Below are 26,868 nucleotides of genomic sequence, written 5' to 3'. Positions count from 1 at the left end.
GGAGAGCCTCTATAACAAATATCTGAATGCAGATACCAAAAAAAATCCAATAAAAAACTAAATCATTGATAGCCCCAAGATTACATGTCAGCCAATACATTCTGCCTCTTTTGCTCTCCACCGACTGTTAACCTGCATACAACGAAAGCCAGCTCAAACATGATTGCTCCATACTACTTGGAGTAAAAAAAAGAAACCTGAACATGTCTGATACTTGTCCATAATCTTGATTATGCAATTACTATTTCATTTTTGTCAATTAATCCATTTGGTTCCTTGAAGCTGATGGCAAAGTTTGGCTTAGTCTGCCTAAAGGTTGGAAACAAATGATCTAAACAACTTTACTTGGAGGTAAAACTGAAAGTGAGTACACTAATAATCCCTCAACACCAGAAAAAAACAACTACAGCAAATGCAGTAGGTCAGTGTTGTTTACACCTGTCTCATTGCTGTTTTTTGCCCCATCTGACTTAAGCTGTTTCACATATGCAGTCTGATCTATAGCCGTACATGCCCTTTCACACATTTAGCACACAAGGGGATTGTCTGCAGAAGTACTGTTCAAACACATTGGAAATAATCCATATGTAGCCTTTAGACTGTGTGGCAGGAGGATGAAGAGTGGTGACCAGTTTTGCATTGATAACAATACAAACCCAGGTTCAAAATTAGGCCTGCAACTAATCAGCTATTTTCACATTTAATCAGTCAGTTTTCTTGATTAATAGTTGTTTGTTTTAAAATGTCACACAATGGTGAAAAAGTAAAGAAACCAGAAAATATTCATTTTTGAGAAGCTTGAATTAAAGAATTTTGACTTTTTTCTTAAGAAATTTCTCAAACCAATTAATCAATTTTCAAAATAATTATAGATTAATAATTGATTAATCTTTGCAGCTCTACTCAAAATTAAAAAACTGTAATAGAAGCAGGGAAGAGTGATAGCTGAAGATCAGTGCTGCCTGCACGCATGCACACTTTTATTTTTCTGAATATATTCTGATGTTATAAAATGCCATATGAGGAAAAAAGCTGTTAAAACATAACATGAGTATAATTGCAGCGTTTCAATGTATGTGTGAAAGGGATAAAAGTGATGTAACCAGTGTTGGCAGATCTAAGCATTTAAAGCAGCAATGTTATTATTCCAAAAAAAAACGTGGGATTTCCCTTTATTACCCTTTCTAGGTTGCACATCCTGTCCAGAATACAACACACAACTTATTCACTGACTAGCACTAATTACCTGCAACAGGACTAAGTTCCTGCTTTGTTGTTCGAGTGTCCTTATAAAAACTGAGATGCTGAGAGAGTGTGGACACAGCCACGTGTCTGTCTCCTACTGTATAAGTACAGCGTATCAGTGTGACTCTCACCCACAGCTCCTTCTCTGCCAACACCGTACCATGTGCTTTCTTTCACATGAGCACAGTGGCTCCTTTGACCAATTTACCAAATTATAGCCCACTCTTTTAGGAAAGCAGAGGTAGCTAGCCTGCTGGGAGTTTCCCCCCTGAGTGGTGAGGATAAACGTAGCATAAAGCAGCACAGCCTCTGGGGAAATGACCCAGGGCTAAATATACAGCTGTGCATCTTTAGGGCTCGAGACACAGCCCATTTAGCCGGGCGCAGCCAGCTCAGCCCAGACAGCAGAGTGGTTAAAATCAGTGTGCTGGGTGTGTGAGAGTGGGTGTGAGACAGGCAGCAAGAGGGAGTATTACTCTGTGAGAGGATACAGGCAGCATCGATTGTTTACATTCAGTCTGGACTGATTCTGGATGCGTAAGTGAAACTGAATGAAAGAAGCCATTTTTTTGTCTCGAAACATTTAATTACATTAATTCACTGTAAAAAAAAAAAAAAAAAAAAAAAGTTAAATCAACTCAAAATTTCAAAGCAACCTACTGCAGTAGATTTGAATTTTGAGCCCAAATCAAAGTCAAAAAAGTGAAATAAACCAAAAAAAAAGTTTTACCAACCTATAATCTTCAGTTGAGATAATTTACTTGTCTTCTTTAGATAAACTTGAATCAAAAAAGAGTATTTCAAAAAGTTGGTCATAGTGGGCTGTCAACCAGGTTTTTCATTATCTGGGTGCTTGAAAATGAAACAGCTGCAAGTGAAAGTATTAAATTATTAAACATTATTCACTTTTGTCACAGATCCATTCTCCCAGTTTCCCTCCTGTCCCTCTGCCTCAGTAATTTTTCACTCTCCCTGCCTCTGCTCCACTCTACCTGTCAGCCACTCCCAACTCATCAGCCCAGCTCCACTCACCTGCAATCTGCAGCTCATCCCCAATCAGCCCAGTATATAAGCCTCTCCAGGACTCTCACTCCTTGCCAGACTGTTATACTGCATCCATGCGAGACTTTCCAGCATTCATTACCTGCTTGATCTCCCAGTGCCAACCCTGCCTGCCTCTGACCTGCCTACCTTGCCTGTCTCCCGGTAAACTTGCCAGCCTTCTGTCCCCAATCACAAGTTCTGCCTCGGCATCTCCCACTTCTGTCAGGTCTCCCAGCTCCGACTCCTCTGCCTGGTCCCGACTTCCCTGCTGCACGCTCCTCGTCTGCTCCTCTGCTTTGTCGGCTGGCTCTTCTGGTTTTGGATTCCTCGCCTCGTCGACTTTGCCTCCAGTAAGCCTCTCTCTGTCACTCCTGCCTGCTAGAGAACAGAACTGTACAGGTCCGGGAGCTCACAGCTTCTCCCTCGGTCCTGTGTCCAGGTTTGGCTCAATCCATTCCTCAAGTCAGACACCCAGAGACTGTGTTTGGGCTCCAAGTCCGAAGAAGGAACCTGTTACCTGTGTTTCCTTGTTAGCTCAAGTTCCTGTTCTATTTGTGTAAAAATAAAGGTCATTACCAATTGTCCCAGATTTCCAGAGTGCTGCTTTTGGGTCCTAAGAACACCCATTACAACTTTCACTTCAATAGGTTTGCTCAATAATTTTTGAAGGTTTCTAACACCCAAATATTCAAGTTTATCTACGGGGGGGTTTATCTACTCAAATTTCAGATTTCTACAGTGGAGTCATGCTAAACATGTTCATGATTCTGTGTGTCTGATCTTCTGTTTTTGTGTGTGTATGTGTGTATAATATGATCCATCAGGATCATCACTCTCCTTTATCACCTGTAGGGGTGCATGTGATCAACAACTGCTAGGCTAAAAATAAGGGTTAGTGTATTTCAGACCATATTTTGGCCTTTGTCATGGCTCAAAACCTGACATCCCCAGAAAAGTGTTCTTTCATCCTAAACCAGAGCACCTGCAGTGCTACAGTACACCACAGTCAGGCATAATATGAGATCTTTCTGGTGTGTTCGCAAACAGCTCAGGCAACTGATACTATCTTTAAGTTTATACATTTAGGTGAACCCAGGAGACTCAGTTACAATACCATTACACAATTCAATGCATCTATAAAGAAAACTACACGATAGAAAAACAAACTGAAAAAGTAAAAACTTTATCCAAAACTTTGCAAATCTCAGCTGGGTACATCTGGCAGTGATGGCATTGCAGTAGGTGCTCTTTCTGTGGAGTGCACTCTTGTAGCTGGGTGTGTGCTCACATGCTACCCCCTGGCAGAGCGAGCGTAGTGTCACTAACCACACATGAAGTTCTGCTCTGTTTGTTGTGTGTATTCTTGAGTCTACACGTGTGTGTGCGTCAGACCAAGGGTGTGTGCTGAGTGCCACTCATCCTTTCCTCTCCTCCACGCCTCCCCCCTCTCCCTCACCCTCCCCAAAGTGCCTCATATATTTTTAGGACAGCTCCTTACTTTGGAGACCTTAAACACACACACCACGTGGATTAACAGCAGAGTGGCTACACACCAGCTCTACACTTCTGTTTACACTGCATGTTGGACAAAAGCCCACACTGAGAGCTTAGTGGTTTTAGACATGCCTCGATGTGCTTGTTTCCACTAAGCTGCTGGAATGATGCAGAAACTTTCATTTCATTTTGATGAGAAAATTATGCAGCATTCCTCATCTGCAGTGAAGTGAAAATGTGCATTAAAAAGCCATGTTTACACTAAATTACTTTAAGAGGGTCTGATTTGCAGAGAATTAAACACATCCCAGAACAGGAGCGACGTGTACATTTTGTGTTTTCTCATGTACACTTCAGCTGGCTCATGCCACAATGAATAGCTCTGAAACAATGCAGGCCGAGGGGAGAAATAAAAACCTAAACAGTGATTGGTTCTGCTGAGACACCACAAGCTTCAGTTTCAACTGTCTGGGGATCATTCTCAAATTCAAATAAATTTGCAAATGAAGTTTGATCTTTTTTTAATCAGGTGGTTTTCAAGCTGTAATGATTTTTTTTTTACCATTTTAAGACTACCCTTATGAATGATTTATATATGGTTTATAATTAGATTACTGATTAGGTAGTAAATGCTTTATAAATCGGTAATAAACGATTATTACAAGTTCTCATACAGTGATGTGAGCTCACTGTTTGGCAAGATCCAGTTACTGCTTACTACTAATTAATCTTATTAGCTGGCAAAAGGTGGACTTACTGTAAAGTTTAAAATGCTGAAAATGTCAAGGTAAACAATTGCCAATGCCTTCAGAGTAGGAATCTGAGAATTTGATATGTTAATCTGATGCAAAATTAAATTTTTTGACTATTAAGATATGTTGATGACAGTTAAATGCTGGTAACTTATTATCAAATATCTGATGAAGCCAAATATTGACATAGCAAAGAAAAATTGGTACATATCCATATCAGCGTATATGTTTTAACAGCATGGAAGGCAGGATTTTATGTATATATCTAAAGCCTTTCCTTAGTTGTTCTATTTGTGTTATTTTATTTATAGTTTATAATTATTGAAATTCATCCAATCAATCATTTTGGATTTGAGGGGTGTAACAATTAATCGATATGATTCAGAAATCGGTTTTGAAGTATATGAGTGCATTAATATGCAGACCTCTAGGTTGATCTAAATGTACTGCAAACCGGTCGATGGTCCATTTTTAAAACTATGAATCGGTTGAATGAGGCTGCTATGCTGCTTCTTCAGCATAGCGTCTTCAAACTCTTGTAAATGTTCAAGGGTCAGTGCAAGACTCTCGCGAGACGCATCACAATAACGTTAGTTATGCCAGGTAAAAAGGAAAGCAACATGTCCGACAACGCCGACAGGATTTACAGTGCACTGTCAAATCTAAAATCAAAAGTTTGGAAGAGCTTTGAATTTTATAAGAAGGACAGAAAGTTTGACAAACGTCTAGCCATTTGTAAGCTCTGTAGAACAGCAATTAAGTACAGTGGCAGCATGACAAATCTTAACACTCACCTGGTAAGACAGTGAGGATGCCAGCACAGCTAGCACAACTAGCACAAGCAAGAACACGCAACACAAAGACATGGAAATTAAAGACTTTTTCCAGCCACAACTTAGCCACAACTCGGCTAGGTCTAAGGTAATCAAAGCATCTATAGCCCGTTTTATTGCCATGGATTTACGACCTTACAGTGTAGTGGAGAATGATGGTTTTTGGGACATGATACATTTGTTCGAGCCAAGGTACAAGATACCAAGTCGACAGTATTTCTCCGACAAAAACAGGACGCCCACACAGAAATTCAAGTTGTAGATTTTTTTTTAATTCCATTATTTAATTTATATTTTAAAAGGGCCTATAACTTGTGTTCTTTTTATCAAATAAAAAAGCTAACTCTAATTTGTGCAATTTCAGAGTCGGATACGTTGCTATCGTTTCATTACATTCATTACAACGCATTTCTCCTCTCCTCTGTGACAGGCGGGTCTCCCCCCTCGCTCCTCTCTCACAGCACACACCGATGCACCAGTACAGACACACCCACCCACACTCAGAGAGCGGAGGAGAGACAGTTTCAGACCGTTAAGGTAAAAAAACACCAACAAACAAACAAAAATTGTAAATGGACGACCGGAGGTTCCCCCAGTGTTCGCAAAAATATCTGTGTTTTTTAAATGAACCGTACATGGCGAGGTGGGGAGCACAGGTAGCTCTGCGGCCAGTGTTAGCCAAAATGAGAGCATCTCTCCCAGCCCCGACCACTGCACTTGTTAATCTCCTGCCCCTGTTAACGTCGCCACGACTAGACCCAAACACACCTGTTCAGCCCTCCAACCGAAGCACACAGTAAAAAGCTGCAGACGGGTCACCACCGTCAGTCTGGCTTTGATCCAGCATGGCTGTCAGACTGTAGATACTCTGCATGGCTGTACAAGAGTGAACTTGGTGAGTCAATTGATTAATGTGGATGGATGGATGGATGGATGGATGATGGATGGATGGATGGATGGATGATGGATGGATGTAACTTCGGTTGGGCCTTTTAATTACAAAGGTTAACACTGTTTCCAACTGGACAATCTTACTTTAACAAAATCATACTGTGGATGGTGACTTGCACTTCCAGTTGATTATGACACTTTTAAAATCTTTTTAACAGTTTCAGTGTGCAGTTTATATTTATTTCCAATGGCACAGGATATCTCATCTAAGTTTTCACTATGGATCAAGTACATCAGTATATCAATTCATTAAGAAAACTGTCATTTTATTCCTTTTAATGCATTTTCATTTTAATCTGGCTGGATTATCTTTAAATTGATTGTAAGGAGAGAGAGAAATGAAGCGATCAGAATAATGGGTGAGCTACAATGACTTTTAACAGGAGAGAGAGCGCGCACGGCAATGGGGTCCTTTGGCGAGAGGGTCCACGCTCATTCCAGCCCAGGGACCCCTGCCAGAGCAAAAAAGCTAGGGGAAACACTAGAGTTGTATAAGAAAGTAAAGAATGAAGTTCAAGAAGAACTGTTAAATGCAAAGCAAGTAGCAGTAACAACCGACGCCTGGACATCATGTGCAACTGACTCATATGTGACGATCACAGTGCACCACATCTCTTCCCGCTGGGAGTTAAAGAGTCAGACAAGAGAGAGACAAGTCTTACAGACAAGAGTATTTAACGAATCACACACAGGGAAGAAGTGTGTGCTGACTGGAACATCACTGATTAAGAACCAGCCCTGATAACTGATAATGCCAGAAACATGATTGTTGCAGGAGTGGAAGCAGAGATGACCCCCCACCTCGGGTGCTTTGCTCACACATGAAACCTGGCCTCACAGAAAGCCTTTTAAGTGGACACTGCTGCAAGATTGCTGGGAAAAGTGAGGAGGGTGGTTGGAGCTTTGCATCACAACACATGGGGGGCTCAAATCCTATGGGAGAAACATTAGCAACTGTCTTTGCCTTCCCACAAGCTCATTCAAGATGTGTCCACCTGGTGGAACAGCTCCTATGACATGCTAGAACACCTTTTGGAGCAGCAACCTGCATTTTTTGCCACACTCATGTCAAGGGAGCTCAAAAAAGGAGAGGAGATAAACTCTCTTAATGAAAGAGACATCTGCAATGCTGAAGACATAGTCAAGCTGATGGCCCCTGTCAAAGCTGTGACAACTGTCCTGTGTGAAGACAAACAGCCCACAAACAGATCCAGGATGAGACAAAGGGTGTGTATTTTTCACAATGAGGTATAGGCAGTGTGTAATAAAGATATACATGATAGTAAGGTGAAAGAAAAGCTCTCAAGGCAAACAACCAGTAAGATATAATAATTGTTTTGTATTTCAGAAGCTGACCCTCCTTGCAAAAGGAAAAAAAGTGCAGCACTGGATGAGCTGTTTGGGGAAGTTCTTTAAGTGAGAGCAGCAGAAGGGTCTTCGAGGGGGAAGGCCAATGAGGAGATCATGAGGTATAGACAGCGGAATCCTTTGCCCTTGAATGGCAACCCACTACTGTTGTGGAAGGCACAAGTGGACCTTCTACTGCTGTCATCTGTTGCAAAAAAAATATGGCCTCAGAAAGAGTGTTTAACACTGCAGGAGATATTGTTTCTGCACAACGAAGTGTACTGAGACCTGATCATGTTGATCAATTGATTTTCCTCAAAAAGAATCTTGACAAGCACAAGCATAGATGAACTTCTTCATTGTGTGACTTATAAACAGAGTCAGATTATGTCTCACAGAAGAGTAAATGCTAAAAAGACAAAAAAAAAAGAGTGAGAAGGACAATAATGTGACAGTTATATTGTTTACAGTGTTAGTGGCAGCTTTGCCCTGTTCAAAGTATTAAAGTGCATTCAGACTGTATCAGGTAGATGTGTAATACAAATTGTACTTTTTTTGATTTGTGCACTAGTGTTTCCTATAGTTGCTGCTTACTGTTTTCCACTGTATGGTGTTTTCAGAGAAATGTTGCACTTAATGTTACTGTGTACCTCTCGAGTCCACGAGTTGTCTGAAGCACTTATGACATTACAAAATAAGAATATGTGGATTTCTTTGATATGCTGTTTTATTTTGTTGTTATTTTATCTCAACAGCATGGTCATTGCTCTCCCATTTGAGCTGACACACAGAACTGTGTCCAACAGTAAAGACGTGTACATTTTTTTTTAAATCTCCTTTGCAAGTTTCTTTGGCTCTAATTTGTGCCATTAGTGATTATCATTTATTTTGTTTTCAGTGCTATTGCAAAGTTGAGCTAAGAAAGGCTAAGATTTTTTGCGTATTTCTCCCCTTAACTGTTCCAGTGAGGCACATGGACATGGGTGTGTTAGACAGACTTGACCTTGTATTTATAATGTCAGAAATGTTTGTTCATACAGTAAGCCTTAAGTTTTTGTCTGTGCCTATTTAAGTAATAAACACACTGACATAGTTCTGAAATTAGACATTTTGTCTTCCATTTTTTTCCTGTGTCTGAAAATACCAAATACTTAGGACTCCCTGGTCTTGTATAAAATATGAAGTTGAAGGTAAGCAATGTCACTTTTATAGAATTTATTAATTGTTGGTTTATTATAAATTAATTTGTAATGGAAAATGAATGTCTATATGAAACAAAGTGTTGTATCATCTCTTATCATTTTTTTTATGGCATGCCATTCAGGACATTATTATATATATATAATATGAAGTTTGAATATATGGAATGATTGAAGCTTGAATATACTGAATGACTTAAACTCAGTCTGTTACTCTGGCTTCAACACTCCACACTGATCAGCTACAGCAGCCTCAAAGGGTCAAAAGTGGCTTTAAATACAAGGTGGAGACATTTACAGTAACAGGCTGAAGCTGTTTCTCAATATGCGTTCTTCTCTGTACTTGTGTTCTTGGGTACTTGAGAAACGTCATCAGTCTCAGTCCAAGTACTGTTCCAATTCAAAAGTCAGCATCTCGCCAAGTACAGTCAAATACCAGGATGTGTTCTTGCCCTGCCCGTTTTATCGAGGATGCATCGGGTGGTGACGTGCGTGGACTTGGGGCAGCCACGTATCCCAGAATGCATTTCGCAGCAACAATAGCAGAGGAGAAGACACTCAACTTTAAGTGTCGAAATACTACTGTTTTAGTACCATGGAATGCAATTTTAAGAGTATTTTATGCAAGAATGTAGACATTAAAACTTAGAATCTGTGGTCGATTCTTCACGATAGCACGTAGTTTAAAATTTGCTCCGAAGTTTTGATGTGTCGTCCTGCTAACGGGACGGCCAGCATACCTCGCCAGCTGGCAAGATGACCGGGCTGATAGCATTCATGTTACCCCGCTAAAAACAGCCTTATCCTGGCATGACGTTTTGAAATCTGCCGCTGGCTCTGATGTCTCTGTAGAAGTAAAATGAGATATAATTCATTTTCCTCACATTTAAACCAAAAGATAGAGGGTTATGTTTTATATCATATTTCATTTTATTTCAAATATAAATTAATGGTGAAAATAACTGGAAGTGGGTAAGCCAAGACGAACTGAGATGATGACATCATCAAGTACACTACTGTCCCAATAGAAGAATGTCCTCGAGAGACTGTACTCCCAAATCGAACTTGCTAAGTCCGAACTGCCAAGTTCATAAGTCCGAACTTGGCGTACTTGGTATTGAGAAATGGCCTGAGTTTAAGTCAGCAGCTGTTAGTTTGTTTTCACAGAGGGAATATATGACTGACAGTATGAGCACACATATCCTTTTATGTTTATCATGTGAAGTCAAATATGAGTCAAATAAGTTTGTTTAGAAAATCTTACCATGATCACAATGCTAAAGCAGTTAGCATGTTAATGGTAATTCCCATTATGTGTTAGCATCAAGCTAAGCGATAATACACATTGAAAACACAAGGTGGGGCCAGTAGGATGACATCAGATTTCATTCCATATATTCAAGTTTCATTCCATATATTCAAAATTTCATTCCATATATTCAGACTTTCATTCCATATATTCGAGGTTCATTCAATATTTTCTGAGTTTCATTCCATATATTCAAGGTTCATTCAATATATTCAGAATTTCATTCCATATAGTCGGGGTTCATTCCATATATTCAAACTATCAGCTGATTTTTTTTTCTCCCCAATATCGGTTATCAGCCTCAAAAATCAGTTGGGCTGTAGTATAAATCCTGACTGATGGAGAAAACAAAGTAAGCTACATGAGCAATGAGAAGCTTAAGCAACAGGGCACCTGTTTATTTAATGTGTTGTAACAGCCTATTAACAATCTATAAAGTGTTTACAACCTAATTAATAACCCATTATAAATCATTTATAAGGGTTGTCTATTATAAAGTGGTACTCATTTTTTTGAAGGTGGAACAACAAAGGCCATTTTGGTTGGCTGTAATCTATAGTGATCCTGAAGACAAAATCAAACTCAAACCGGGGTTCCTGGTCTAATGTGCATCTATTGTGGAGCTCTTTGTCATGAAAAGGTTTAAGGAGCCCTGTTTTAATCCACTGGGCCATTTGTAGTTACAGTATCAGGACAGGCCTGTCTCACGGAACTAAAAATAAACACTGAATGGACTTTAAAATACCTCTGGTTGCCTTTGTGGTCTGGTTTTGTGTCAAACACATCACAGTGGGTGATGCAGGACACCTGTAGAGGCTCCTGGCTGACATGTCCAACAGTGCCTTCTAGTGGGATAAACCAGAAATTGCAGGCTCAAACACAAGTTGACCTGATCATGTTTCACCAGCAGCCCGTGTTTAACACAGTCAAACTCATTCAGTCTCTTTAAATCTCAGGTGCTGAAAACAGAAACAGATATTTTGCCATTCTGAGAGGTTCAACGTAAAATTAAAGTCTAAATGCTGCTCATACCTTCACTGACAGAGCATCTTGAGTTTCACTTCTGAAAACTGTGAATGTGTTTGTTTGCCTTCAAAGTAGAAGCACAGCTGTTTGGCAAGAGCCTTAACAAAATGTTTTCCCCTGTAGCGGGCCGCCTAAAAAGGCAATCCTGCTCCACTGGAGCTGAACACCACAGAGCCAATTCCTAAAATCTGATGCTCAAAAATTAGAGGTCAAAAGGAATGTTTGCTGTCACCTGCAAAGGCTATTAGTTCACTGTAGTTCTTAGTTTAAATCATCTAAGTGTTCAGTCTTTTTTCTCTTTAATAAAAAATGTATGATACTCATATTATGCACAGTATTTAAAGGTACATTTTTCCTTCCAGAGGAGAACACAAGGGTGTAGAACTGGGTAGGGATGGTAGGGACGTCTCAACCAATATTCGGGGATTAATGAACGGTCACTAGATATAGTTTTAATTAAAAAATTAAATATGACCACTGTTATCCCTCAGTGTCTAGTCAATGTTAGTTAATGAGATTCAGTATTCTGCTGATTATAGACAAGTCAAGTCAAATTTTAGTTGTTTAGCCGAAAATTAAAATTTGCCTCAGGGGGCTTTACAATCTGTACAGTGTGTAACACTCCCTGTCCTGAAAGCCTCAAAAAAGTAAAGAAAAACTCCCCCAAAACCCTTTTAACAGGGAAAAAAAATAGTCACAGAAGAGTGATCCCCTCCCAGGATGGTCAGGGGTGAAATTAATGTTGCATGTACAGAACAGAGGATCGCAAGAAATACAATATATAAGACTTAAAGAGTTTGATGTGAACTCATTTTTTTTGTCACAACTCAATGCATCACAAACAACATCCGGTGTTGTCATACCACCTCCTTTCCACCATGGAGACACAAAACAATACATACGTCATAAGTTTTTAATGATTGCATGCTTCCCTTTCTCATACCTCACATTGGTTTGGTCCACTGCCTACCTGTAGCCACAAGTCTTTTTTAACTGCCAAAATATTTAATACATGAAATTCAGCAACTAGTCACGAATCTAGTGAGCTATTCAAACCATCAGGGGGAAATTTTGACAGACACAAATCTATTATTTTGTCATTTATTCCCATTCTGTGATCTTAGATCTTAGTGTGTGCTGGACATTGTCTGACTACAATGTAAAGCGGTGAAAATATTATACATACTAGGACTGTTTCAATAACAGTATTGGAAAAGGTCTCTGAAATGGCCTAAAATGCCTGCTCTGCTACTGGTGAGTACTCAAGTCAATTTACCATTCCAATACCACATAAATTCCCCAAAATTGGATGCTGCTATGTACCATTTTGCTATCTTTTAAATGACAAATTCTTTAGAATCATTGATTTGTACAACTGATTTTTATAAAAATCTATAAAATAACATGGTTATATTCATAACAATACTTCTAAACTAGGGCTGGGCGATATGGACCAAAAATCATATCCCGATATATTTAGGCCGAATATCGATATACGATATATATCCCGATATTTTTTCCGCAAAGTGAGAGCAAATGTTCAGTCAAGGTCAAAGCTAAATATGACATGTCACAAGTAGTTTTATTGAAACTGGCTATTTCAGTGAACAGTGGCAAAATCAAATGAATAAATAATAAACAGGTTTCTTCACCTGGTTCATGAAAAAAATGCTCAGTTGTTCAAATAATAAAATTTAAACATAAATACTGTACCTTTTTTGAAATTAAAGCTCTGTGCACATTTAAATAAAAATATATCTTAAATAAAAATAGCCTATAAAATAAAATAGGCCAATCTTTTTCTGAAATAAATCTATTCATGAGAAAAGTCAGTAAACATTTTTTTTAGTTTGACAACAATAAATGGCTTATTGAAATTGAATCCGACTTGTTCCACAGTTGCAACAGGGACCATATCTTTTGCAATGTGATAGGACACCGCTTTCGTTATAGTACACCACTTGTCACTTTTCTTTTCATAAGGCACACTGCGGGAAATGAGGCTTGCAGTGGGCTTTGTTTCGGGGCTGGAGCTTTTTCGGGTTGTGGATGGCTTGCGGCTGGGGCTTCTGCAGCGCGCAGCTTCACACACTCTTCGTACTGCAGTTTTGCCACTGTTTTAGGTGGTGAAAAAGATTTGTAGTGCTTCCACCCCTGGCTGTAACTTGTTTAGCGCATTCCCTACTTATAACGTGATTTTGTTGCTCATCTGATACTTTAAAACCAAACCATCTCCAAATTACTGAGCCACTGCTTATTCGTGTACTAACCAATTCCTCCGTCGCGCGCTCTGCAGCCGTTGTTGCTTCCTCCGTGCTTGTTGAAGAGTGCCGGAGTGTCTCTCCCTGCCCCTCTCCCCTCTGTGCACGAAAGAGGAGGGGCGCGCGGAGCAGTGCAGAGAGCTCCGGGTTATCAGCGCAGCAGAGCAAGGATCACAGCGCAAATTTGAACTATATCGATATATACGATATAGTCTAATTCCATATCACATTTAAAAATATATCGATATAATTTTTATATCGATATATCGCCCAGCCCTATTCTAAACTACTACTAAATTTGATAAACGATAATATTCACATATGGCCCAGGCCTACTGCTTCATCAGTCTCAATAACACACTATTTAAAGGCCACACACACCAAAGAACACACACACAGCTGGTCCACTCTCATGCTCCATGGTCCTTCATCTGCAGCGTTCACACAGCCATGTCCCAGAAATGTAAACATGGTGCTGAGGAAGGAGGGGCTGCGTGGGCCTGTGTGCATATCCAGGGTTAGGGTTCGGCTTGGAGTGTGTACGCTTTATTCCCGTTCCCAGCCCCTCGGGGTAGGGGGGCTTCTAGAATGCCAGGGATCCCTTAGGACTGAAGGAGAGGAGAGTGGACGGCCCTCGCTGTGGGAAAAACCCCTGAGCCGCCTGCGACCCTAAACCACCTCTGACTCCTGCGTGTTTCTCACCCCGCCTGTCCCCGCTCCTACTGATACGGACCGACCGCTCGTTCTGTTATGTAACCAAAAGCCTCGTCCAACATGTGAGAGAGGAGGGAGACATTTTCTAAGTATTTTTACTCCTTGAGGTTGTGTGTGTGTGTGGAGAGGGTCTACTTGGTCACACCCACATGCCTGCACACACACACCTATTAAAGAAGTCACCTTTATCCTCCACCCTAAATATTTAAACTCTGAATATGTCCCAATATGGTAATAACAGTGAAACATCAAGAAAATAATCAGAAAAAATGTTAAAGCAATTGTGCAAGCCTTATCTACACTACTGTACTCCATCACTACATTGTTGTTTTCATTTCTTTGGCCCGACTGAATTCATGCATGTGAAAAATGAGATGTTCTGTGTACTATGCAATCATTCATTAATTATAATAACAGGCAAGTATGTAAGTAATGTAGTTAAATGACAAAATGAGGTGCATGTGAGTGCCTTCAAAAATGACTTCTAAGAATGTCGCCCGATATGTCAGTAAAAAGCCGCATCCGTATGTCTGTGAGGGTCAGCAGGATGTAGGCTACATGTTGTTTTCTGCCCACATTTCCCCTGTTATAAATTTTGGGCAGCAAGCAGGTTTTACACACTGCAAATGTGTTGATTGGGCATGTGCTAGACAAGCAGGTTTAACACCAATTTTTCAAAGAAAGTAGATCTGTCGCTATGCACAACTTTATAATTCATGTTTTTTTTTTACTTTTTTTTCTTGTTCAGCTAAATATAACACTTCCTTTTGCTGTTGTAAGATCACCAACTCCGTTTTGATATATGAACAAACCTTAAGGGCCCTATTTAGACAATCTATTGTGTGTGATCTAAAGTGCATGGTGCATATTCAGGATGCATTTAGGACATGTCCATCAATACTTTGCTATTTAAATGATGCTTAATCTGGGAGCAAAGTAAGGTTCAAATGATTTGTATTTAGTCTTTTAATTAATCGAGGTGTGTTTTTGGTGTAACATAAATTAAACCAATTAGAGTGTCACCTCGCATTCCCTTTAAGAACAATGTGCGTGCCTCTGGTGCAGTGCTATTTAAATGAGCGATTCAACAAGTTGAAGAGGCGAACAGAGATGGTCTAGTTAGAGGCTGTACTGATAGGCACATCAGGTTTTGGGCTAAATGCTAACGTCAGCATGCTAACATGTCTCCAATGACATGCTGATGTTTGGCAGGTATGTTTAGTAGGTTCACCATACCAGTTTTGCATGTTAATATGCTAACAGTTGCTAATTAGCACTAGGCCTGGGTGGTATAACTATACTACTGTATATCAGGATATTACAAAATTCCAATGGTATGATTTTCAATACCATCAAAAATACAGGCCCTCCTTTTTCTATGAGAATGTACTGGGGTGATATATTGCAGTGTGTAGCACACACCACAAGAGATCAGTCTGTCTAGCAGTGGACAAGGCAGCACAGCTAGGCTCACAAACATAGTGTATGGGTTACAGTAAAGTTACATGACTAGCCAGGACTAACTAGTGAAAAATTAAAAGGCTTCTTTCCTAAGAGTATTTTGGATTTAGTTTCTCTGATGGAAGCAAGCGAGCAAACACTGTGAATGTCAACTCAAATTTCATGGCAATCCATCGGATAGTTGTTGAGATATGTCAATCCGGACCAAAGAAGTTGGCCAGCGAACCAGCATAGTCATTCCCAGAGCCAGGCTGTTGGCTAAAAAGTACTTGGACAAGGATGCAGTCGTGTTTAACAGATATCAACAATGACTGCTGGAAGTAAATGGTTTGGAACAGCAGTCTGCAGCGTCAGTGTCTGACACATTGTACAGCAAACCACCTTAGCAGAAGTCCTACCTATTATGAGGCAGTTTCTGTACCGATGTCAGATTTCTCCACTTTTGCAGCTTAGAGGCAACAGTCATAATTTTCAGCTACAAAAGGTCCTTGTCAGGAAAACAAGGGTCTTTTAGATCAGAAAGGTGTCACCAAATCTAAGGTATTCACACAGAGCCTGTCTGAAAGTGTGAAAAGCCTCTGTCATTTTCCTTTTTTTTTTTTTTTTTTTCATGGAACAACACTGTTTATTAAGAAAAACAACTGAACCGACAATAGGAAACCACACCAAAATGCAAGGGTTGATGGGTATAAGGAGGAGAATGTTGGCATCTGATGACATAACTAACCAAGCTGAGGGTGACCACAGTCTGAACTGACGTCTCTTCATACTGCACTCGCTAACACTGCTAGGAACGCTGGAGAGGGTAAATTACAGCTTAGCGTGCAGACTAGTCCATTATGATAATAGGTCAGAGTGAAAAGGACTGGAATAGTTTTGACTGTAGACCTAACTTGGTGGGATGACTTCATGAAACAGCCGTTTACAAGCCACTGTTTACTTGTAATTTGGCAATGTAAACTGACGGGCACAGTTATTTTTAACCACAGAAATAAATTCCAAGGGTTCACAATTTATGTGTTTGATTAAGAATGAACAATGAATCTGTTTGTGTGTCTTGAGAGTGAATGAGTAGGCAGGTCTGTACGGTCAGTGGACCTGGATTCAAACTGTGATGCTGTAGGTAAAACTCTGGCATCAGTTTTGCATGTGCAGGATTCTCTGTGCGGGGCAAGTTTAGGGCTGCAACTAACAATTGTTTTCATTGCAAGTTAACCTGTCAATTATTTTCTCAAGAAATCAGTTAGTTATTTGGTCTATAAAAATGGCAGAAAATGGAGAAAAATGTCAGTGTTTCCCAAAGGTCAGGATGATGTCCTCAAATGTCTTGTTTTGCCCACAACCCAAATATATTTAGTTTACTGTCATAAAAGACTAAAGAATATTCACCTTTTAGAAGCTGGAACCAAAGACTTTTGAGTTTTTTCTTTAAAAAAAAATGACTCAAGCCAATTAATTGATTATCAAAATAGTTGGTGATGATTTAATAATCAATTAATAATCAATTTACCCATTAATTGTTGCAGCTCTAAGCAAGTTAGCAATAATAAATATGCAACATCCATGTAGTCATAAAACAAAGGCACAAAAACTACTTGGTTAGGTTTACAAAAAGATTATGGTTTGGGTTTTAACGTGCATAATGTCCACAAGAGTTTACATAAGTGAGTTACATGAAGCAGGCTAACTTACATACATTATGGAATGTATGTACATTACATAAGTTAAAAAGAATCGTAACTTATGTCCGAATAACATGGGGCAAGGATGTGCTGCAACATGTCCACAAAGCTGCTACGCAGCCTCATGCAGAATTTGGGGGCGTGGCTGTAGTAACTGGTATTGAATTAATTAATTAATTAGATCGATTTAACTGTATCTACTTGATTTGATTGATTTAAAATCCAAAAGCACCCACGAGGTTGCTCTGCTGCTTTGCATTGCTTCTGGTACAATGAACTATCTATTTAAATCATTTTTAAACGGATTGTCTGCTCATGTTTTGAACAGAACTGTGTCATTTTTTTTCAGGGCACCCCTACAGCTCAGTTGGTAGAGCATGCAATCCATGTTCTGAGGCTGTCAGTGTCATCCCCTCTCTCTCTCTGCCCCCTTTCCTGTCATATCTTCAGTTATTACTATCAAAAATAAAAGCAAAAAGCCCCCCACAGAGGAGTGCAGAGTAGCTTCAGCTGATTTTAATGTGTGTGCTTTGCTGCAGACATGCTAAATACATGGGACATCTATTGCACTGCGCCTGTGTTCCATGTATTTTGAGACTCATGTACATTATAAAAGTTGACATTATAAAAGTTAAAAAGAAGTCAGCACTGACGATAGGTTTCACACAGGACATGAACCCTGGGTCTCCTGGGTGAAGGTCCTGTCTTTGTTTGACTCATCCATCCACCCCATCTCCTCCATACATAGATTTTTTGGTGTTATTTATTTTACGTCACCTGACACAGCTGGCACATCCAATACCTAATGAAAGAAGGGCGCCTCCTGACACAAAGCTAGAGGGATACATATGGTGTTATCGTTTGAAGCATAGAGACAGCAAGCAAAGTGCTGTGCTGTTTGATGTGTTGGTAAGAAAGAAAGTAAAAAAGAAATTAGAAAGGGCTAAGAACAATGGCACCAACTTTTCAAAGTTTAAAGAAAAAAAATCCAAGAAACAAGTGCAGAAGTCTTTTTTAAATGTGCAGTGGTTTCTCTGCATCAGAAATCAATACCAATCGCCTCCTTTTAGGTAATTATGTGATTTTAAAAAAGGAAAAGTCCTGTCCATTAATGGAGCAGTGAGGGCCTGGAAGCAGGGTGACACTTCTGTTTGTATTTCCCACTACATCTCATCCATTTAAGACAGATGTTTAGGAAAAATCATGCTGACTCTACTTAACAGGCTCATTATACTGTACAGTATCTTCCCTCCATCTAAGGCCGAGGGGAATGCCTGCAGAGAAGTCCGGTCTTATGTAATATAAACACACTTGATAATGCTGGGTTATCACATAGTACACTTGAGAAACACTAACGCATGACACCTGGCTCTCAGTTCAATATCAAACATGTATTTTATGGTCTGGTTTGTACATTCCCATGGAACTGGGGTCGCACCGTATATCATTACAGGATGCCTGGTTGGTGCTTGTATACACAGCGTAATACAGGACACATCAGGGAAGTATGTGTGGTTCTAAACACAGCTCTAATTGAACCACATCTAGACCATCTTTGCCCTGCAGTTACTCATTACTCAGCAATGTCCTGGCCCTGTTCCCTCACTACACAAGACCTATAAAAAAAAAAAAAAAAGAAGCTGGATGACGTAGGTGTTATCAGGTGTTATTACCAGGCTTTGTGTTTGTGCAAAATAAAACCTATTCCTGGCAGAGGTGGCTCGACATGAGGACACATCTGAGGAATGCTCCCAGCATGCTTTACAGCACGCCATGCATGTCTGAGTGCGGGGGTCTGGTTGGGGGTAGTCACTTCTGTCATCATCGCAGTTGGATGGGATCTTCCAAACACACATCATCACTTATAATAAACGGGCTGCCAATTGGCATCACCTTTCGACAGTGGGCTGTTTCATCCCGTCCAAACTCACTCTGTAAACTCCTGAGTTAGTAACAAGTGTATTTCTGGATCTAAATAATATCTCAAAATTTCCTTGATTAGGATGCCAAATCTATGTTAACAGTTCTTTATTTTTGGCTAAAAAGTGTATCTTGTTACAATGGTCTGCCCCACAGGTCCCCACAGCTGACATGTGAATATGACAGATATCTGCTCTCCTTCCTTTGGAGAAATTGACTTATGATCTCAATAACAAATCGGACGGGGTCTGGCAACTTTGGGAACCTCAGCACTTTTTCCTTCAGAAACTGGTTATCCTGGTTATCCTTGGAAGGTAGTAACTGATTGCTCCATCTGCTGATGGCAGTGTCACATTGTTGTACATTTTTTAAAATAATAATTATTATTATTCATTTTAATATAGTGTAGCATCCATTCTTGATGGGGTGGGATTTTTCTTTTTTGTATGTGTATTTTATTATACTTTTTGATGATTTTTTTTCCAGTCAATTTTTTGTGTGTTGTCTATATTGGGTGGGTCTGTTTGTATGTTTTATAAAAAAAAAAAAAACCACACCTATAAAAAGAAAAGAAAAAAGTTGACAAACAACATATGTGTAATACGTGGCACACTTCAAATGGAATCAGCTAAATAATTTGTCTCTTGTCGCAGACTACTGTTCACATCTCTCCCGAAGATAGGTCCAATGGGGAACACAGGAAGGGGCGTAACTTAGACAATCTATGGAAGTCTCCCTCTTTATCATGCAGGATATGTGATCTCCATGAGATTCACTACTCATCATGGGACTGAGATATGACAGGGAAAAAGTCAAGGGTAGCAGGAATCATAAAAAAAAAAGTTTTTTTTTTTTTTATATAAAAATGTGGACAGTGACACGTGGACTATAGAGGGGGATGGAATGGGAATCATTCTTCTGAGAGTGGGATGGGACAGGAGCATTTTTGTGGGATTGGGATGGGACAGGAGTGAAAATCCACTCTGGTGTCATACTTCAACTTGCCCACCACCCCACCATCTAAGCGTGTTATCAAAATGTTGACTAGATTTTTTTAGCCAGTCAGTGCACTTCATCTGAACTCAGTTGTGATAGTCCACTACACAACGTTTTGTAGTGTGAGTGGTACAGTAATTCTGACTACTGTAAACTCTTCTAGTTTTAGCTGCTGATCTGTCTTCTGTCATGAAATAAGTTTTTTAAGTATGTTTTTTTGGTCATCTAAGTCAATTCAAAAAATGTCAGGCAGCACTTGTTATTTTGTTGAGACACAGCTGTGTGGAAATATCAGATTTTCACTGCATTCAGAATGGAGCGTTATCATCCGGTAATAAAGCTGTATATTTTGTAGCTCGTCCCATTTCAGTGGAATGTCTGGATTCTCCGGCTTTCCAACATTTTTCTCTCACTAAGTTAATATATGGTCGATACTGCAATCAGTCTGCACCTAAGTAGGCCAGTAAATCATGTTGCTCTCAGGCAGCGAGTAAAGGAATTCACCAAACAAGGGGCTGAGGGGAGCGCGCGCACACACATACACACACACACTTTAGGCTGGAGTACTGCTGCTGCTGGGAAAGCTCGCTGGCACGCATGCAAGCATTTCCACACACAAACACAAAGTGCATCATCCAGCTCCTGTCATTCACAGCCGCTACCAGCGGGGTGACACATACTGTACGCACAAGAGGAATGATTTACTCATTTATGTAGTGGTCAACTGATTAATCGGGACAATTATCAGGCATTAGGTGGGTCGGGCAATGTCTACCAAACTAGTATATGACAATGTCACACATTGTGATGGACAATGACATCATGGCTGGGTCTAAAAGGGTCTACAGACCACATGTCCATAACTTAGTTGTGTTAAAAAAAAATTAAAAACACAACATGAAGACAGCCCAATTAACAGCAGCCACAGCTTGTTTTTGTTTTCTCTCTCACATATCAAAAATGGAAACTTAGACCACAACTCTATGGAAACTCTGAAGGGACACACGATCTCATGCCTCATGCAAGAACTTTTCCATATTCTTATCTTAAATTTCTCTTCTTTTCTCTTTTCTTTTCTCGCTCTTTTCATAAGAAGAGCTCGCATGAATACGCCACATCAGATTCAACAAACGCTCATAACTTCAGATAAATGTGTAAAAATGTCCACCTGGTCATATTTGAGTACATGTGCACCCCATGTACGCCCCCAGTAATACCATATAAGGCTGCGCTTCCTGTCCCATATGTCAGAAAGTGTTCGTTTGTGAATATGGCATCAAAAAGAGAAAAAAAAAGACCTTAAAGAGTTTGGAGTTTCACATTCTGCTTTCAGAGATCCATAAAGGAAAATCTGTCATTTTAACAGCATCAGCAGTGCAATTAAAAGAGTTGCTAAAGCAAAGAAACTATGTTAGCAGAGGGTTGGACTGTCACTGAAATAGAGGACATGTCTCGATATGAACATGACTTCAGAGGAAATAAAATACTTGTAAATTGTGTTCATATCTGAAAGAAAATTCACAGCACAAGAAAACTGGTGAATGCGACAAGTTGTCTTAAATCACGTGTACGCACCACTTCAGAACAAATCTGTTCGTACAAGTTGTTCTTGCTTGAGGCTCAATGTCACGATGGTAGAGGGCTCAGTGGCTATCAGCTGCCCTGCTCTCCAAATACTGGCACTACATCTATGTAATATATACATTAATAGAAAATACAGGACAGTAGCTCAAAATCCTGACTCACATGTTTAAAAGCAACCTGTGCTCAGTACATCTCTACTTCATTGCTTCAGTGCTTCATTTTTTTGTTTTTACAATGACCATATTGGCTATCTAGATTTATTTTACAGACTACCACAAATGGTTGGCCTTGAAAGCCACTGTCACAAATAGCTCGTCTTATATTTTTGGTCTCCACTCTCCTCAGCTGTAAAGATACGTCAGCAAATGTTTTACACCTCAGCTCGTCAGCGTTTATGAGAACAATCAGCACCTTTAATGCAGGCACAAAAGCCTCTGGGGAGACTCCTCATGGCGAGCCAAGGAAAAGGAGATAAAATGGACTGAGCTGCCCTGCGGCTTCTATTCCCCTCAGCCCTGTCTCATGCTATTAAAACAGATTATTGAGGAGCAAGAACAGACATATATTCTCTGTTTACACAAACATTATTTTCTTGCATATCGTCTGCCTGCAAATGTGGTCATAAAAAATGATTGATCTGGATCTGCCTATGAAGATACTGCAGTACTGTGAATACTGCAGTCATATGCATACATACTAGAAGCAACTTAAAGAGGATTGACATCAGGACAAATGATCTGTGGCAGCATTAACAGAATACTTGTTTAGTTTGTGAGGTGAATGTTTATCATCAAATTGCATATTGAGGGGGTTTTAATTTGTTTTTTCATTTCACAGCATAGTCGTAGTGAGCATCCATTTTATTTTTTAAAGTTGCTCAGTGTTCTGCTGCTAATCAAAATACACATTTCTAGACCATAATTTTTATTCAGCTTTGATTTAGAAGGGCTACAGTGTTGACATGTTATGGTTGACACAGCAAAAAATATATGAAGCTTCCCAGTATTCTCAGACTTTTTCAAAGCAGGAAGTGAGACAGGGGTCCTTAGCCTACCCTTTTATGCCTGATTAAATTATGTTTTCGTAAAAATCTTGACAGAGTTGTAGGAATTCTGGGATACACATTCATAAAAAAATATTTTAAAACAAAAATTATAGGTAGGTAGTGTTAGTTTTAACTTGTAACGCATTTTAGAAATTAAAAAGAAATAACGCAAACTAAAACATTTCATCCATATATTCATATATACAAATCATTACATAATACATTTTCACCAAAAAATTGTTAAAGTGTTGATATTAACATATGTTTTTTTTAAGTTTTACTTGATAGGACATGATCTGTCCCAATTCTTACAAATGGATGTTATGTCATATGGATGCCCACAGGTCTAAATGTGATCATTTCAGACACTAAAGAGCTCAGGTCACAAACAGCCCTTTAACAATGCCCAGACAGCTCGGCCCATACAGCTGCACATCTTAAACAGATGTCTTCATGTAGAAAGTATCTAGTGTGAAAGCATCTGCAGAGGATAATAACATGTTCCTGCTTGATTACTGCAGCTTTTATGAAAGAAAAACAGGACATTTGGAGAAATGTTTTCTCTGTGAGCGCAGAAAAGTGCAGGGGATATTTGCTTTGGTTTGTCAAGCACCCAAAACCACTTAAACGCACAACATATGAGAAAGAGAGCGAGCGAATAATCTCCAAGTCTAACACGGCTTCTAATGCCAATACCAAATAAGGCAACAGAGTAAGCATGGTTTTTCTTGCCCTTACAAAATCACTTCATACTCAGACTACGTCCTGCTTTGTTCAGTGTTATTTTAACCACTGAAAGACGTCATCATGATATAGCAGATTTAAGGACACAGCTTTTTATTTCCTTTTCTTATCTGGATGAGTTTTTTTTGTGCCACTGCAAGCAACAGATCCAAAGCTTCTAACCCCCCCCCCCAACCCCCCTTTTTTTCAATTTTAGCAGAAACAACTGCCAAATGACGGTTAGGTCAGGCAAAGTCTGGTTTATTTATATATCCCCAAATCACAAGTATCGGGGGGGCCTCGAGATAATGGCTCATTATCTGCAATAGTAACGGCCTTGTTAGTGCAGCTGATAGAGGCTGTTACTTTCCAACCCTGTTTGCAAAAAATCTGCACCACAAAGGACGCACTAATGCCTGCTGAGCACATACAGCACGGAAGCAATTACTCAAAAAAAAAAATGTTTTACTTACCAGCTCATAGTTTGTAGCTGGAACACAAGATGAAGACGCCTAAAAACAGAAAGAGAGCTGGTTAGTCAGGTTGTTGCTCATTTGCAGTTATGTTATTGCAAGAGCATAATTAATTGTAACTGACTTGTAACATTCCTGCATTTATATTAGGCTTCATGACTTCATATCTTGAAAATGCACCCAACACCAAACACATGCTACCATGTTACCAATGCTGCATTCACACCAGCCACACGCAGATGCAAAACAGAAAACAGAGGGGGAATTCACTGAAGTTAAAGCTACACTAATGAAACTGGTAAAAACAAACAAAAAAAAGACAATGTGTAAGGTGAAAGAGCGCAAATTAAATTTCATTCTTGTTCCACTCATGAGTTTCTGCATTTGTTAGTGGTGCAAAAGTCACTGATGATGTAAATTCTAATATTACTGCTCTTTAACATAACTGCTTTAAGGTTCATGTAGCACTGCCTCATTGATATTAAGTGTATTTTTTTATTTAGCTTGTTAGGAAGTGTTAAGCTAACTGGTTAGCCTAGGTAGCTTGCCTTGTATTACTATACAGATATGCATCTGTTTGTTTCTTTGTGCTTTAGTTTAGAAAGTGGCAAATTATGCACCAATATGCTGTACCATTTGCACAACTTGTACTATTTCCAACCTTAAATCTTAGCTTAAATTTGAGCCCTTAGGGGTCAATTTTCTAACAAACCAGCTTCACTGGTCCAATCCCCAATATGTTATTTACTTAATTTTAGGGGTGGGACTTTAATGCGTTAATTACGATTAATAAATAAAAAAAAAAACGTGTCAAAAAAATTTATGCATTTAATCGCAGTTTGCACTCCAGACAACACGAACGTTTTTCAGTGCATGAGTTCCTGGTCCGCCGATCACACTGACCCCTGATTTACACCAGATGCGGCTGCACTCGGAGAGATACGCTGTCATTCTAGTCAATGCTGTAATTTACACCAGAAGCGCTGCAGCGTGTCTCAGCAGTGTCCCAGAGGCGGCTTGGCACTCCGCTCCGCAGAGAATACACAGCTGGTCTATTTTTGACGGATGGCACGTCAATTGCCACAGAGCAGGTTGAATGAGTAGGAAGTCAGGCACAGAAAACGGGAGAATCTGGATGATTTTCAAAATAAAAGACGCCGTGCAGACTCGCAATCATAAAGACAGACATAAAATAAACAAATAAACTACGTAGCCTGCTTATCCATGGTAGAAGCACAAAGACCAAGGAAAGAGGACTTAATCAACAAAATCAGAGCAAGTAAACATAATCAGACGGACAAAACGCTGCGCTGCTGAAACGCTTCTGAGTTTAAATAAAGTTCTATGAAAGCTTGAATAAAGCCACCATTATGATTTATAGTGCCATTGTCAGACTGATGCAAAATAAACAATATTTAGTTGTTTAAATGTTTGCATGTGTCTATCATTTGATTCAGTCATATATCAAAATGCCATTAAAATGCAATTAATTGAGATTAATTAATCACAAAGCCCCTAATTAATTTGATTAATTTTTTTAATCGAGTCCCACCCCTACTTAATTTATGTGCACTCATTTCACATTAGCACCCCCTTTCTGCACCCTTCAAAGCAGTCAGCCTAAGGGAAAAACTGCCTATGAAACATTTTAGCATCTTAGCTCATTGCTTTGGTTTGACAACCCACAATTGCACTGTTATGTTTCACTGTCACCATCACCCTCATCGCCAGCAGATGCAGCAAAGTATTTTCATTCAGAAAACTGAGATAAACCTTCTGTTCGCTACCTGCCCAGTACCAAACAACTGACAGACAAAGTTAGCAACTAGCTAGTGAAAATACTGGAGCATTTAGCATCTTAAGAGTCAGATGCTAATTGCTATCAATGAACTGGATTTAACAGTGTGTTCCATTTGTATGGTGAAGTCTGAACAATTCCCAGTTGGAGACTTCTACCCCCGAAGTCAGATTTCCAACTCAAAAAGTCAGAGGAACCTTACTAATCTCAACGTCAAAATCCAATATGGCTGCAACACTGTTTGTATGCAGAAAATACTGCAGAGTACGTTGTTATGAAGCTGATTTTTTCAAACTTGTTGTACCTTAATGCGGTCAACTTGGATGAGAAGTCATTCCCAGCACTGAGTTAAGTGTTGTGTTTACAACAGATTGTTATGCTGCTCTCAAGTGGCCAAAAATCAATCAAGGCTGTCTTGATGGTCTAATGCCTTGTTCGGACTGCCATCACAAATCCATGTTTTAGCACATCCAGATTGTGTCCAGATTTACTTCAGAATGTCTGGACACCAAAAAAACCTTGAGTAAATCAGATCCAAGCAACATTTGGAGGTGGTTATGCATCACAGACCGGACGCTCTGGCAGCAAATATGATTTCAGAGCGTCTTTTGCATCACTCACAACATGTCTAACAATGATGATGTCAAATCCAGGCTGATGGAAGTGCGTCAGAGCAGCTGAGGACATGGAGGACAACAGACTTTGTCTGGCATGACAGAGGAGTCCTGCTGGCGTACGTAGCTACTGACGCATTTATCGTTACCCCAGCAACCCATGCAGATAGGTTGATGATATCTAAACCCACAAATCAGATCTGATCACTTGCAAATAACAGTGCAGACAGTCTGTCTTTAAGATGTGATTTGAGAAGCAAATCTGATTTGCTTGCAGTCTGAGCCAAGTCCAAGTGTCCTGTATGCAGCATTTCCATTAGAAAGAAAGAATTACGTTTTAAGATGGCACTGGTCAACTGTTCCCAGAACAGTAATAACTGTAGACTTCAGCAATGCT

General features: G+C 39.6%; 1 protein-coding gene across 1 annotated transcript in view; it reads right to left on the bottom strand.

The window, feature by feature from the left end:
* The window catches only part of tns1b (tensin 1b), a 311,171-nt gene that overhangs the window by 112,658 nt on the left and 171,645 nt on the right, over nt 1–26,868 (bottom strand). The window contains exon 4 of the mRNA XM_084724224.1: nt 24,060–24,098. Coding sequence (XP_084580350.1) covers nt 24,060–24,098 — 39 coding nt within the window. The remainder of the gene's footprint in view (nt 1–24,059; nt 24,099–26,868) is intronic.

Source organism: Lutjanus erythropterus, chromosome 8 (assembly GCF_056507025.1).
Source record: "Lutjanus erythropterus isolate fLutEry1 chromosome 8, fLutEry1.hap2, whole genome shotgun sequence".
NCBI classification, from domain to species: Eukaryota; Metazoa; Chordata; class Actinopteri; order Lutjaniformes; family Lutjanidae; genus Lutjanus; species Lutjanus erythropterus.
This window is presented reverse-complemented; position numbering and strand designations above follow the sequence as displayed.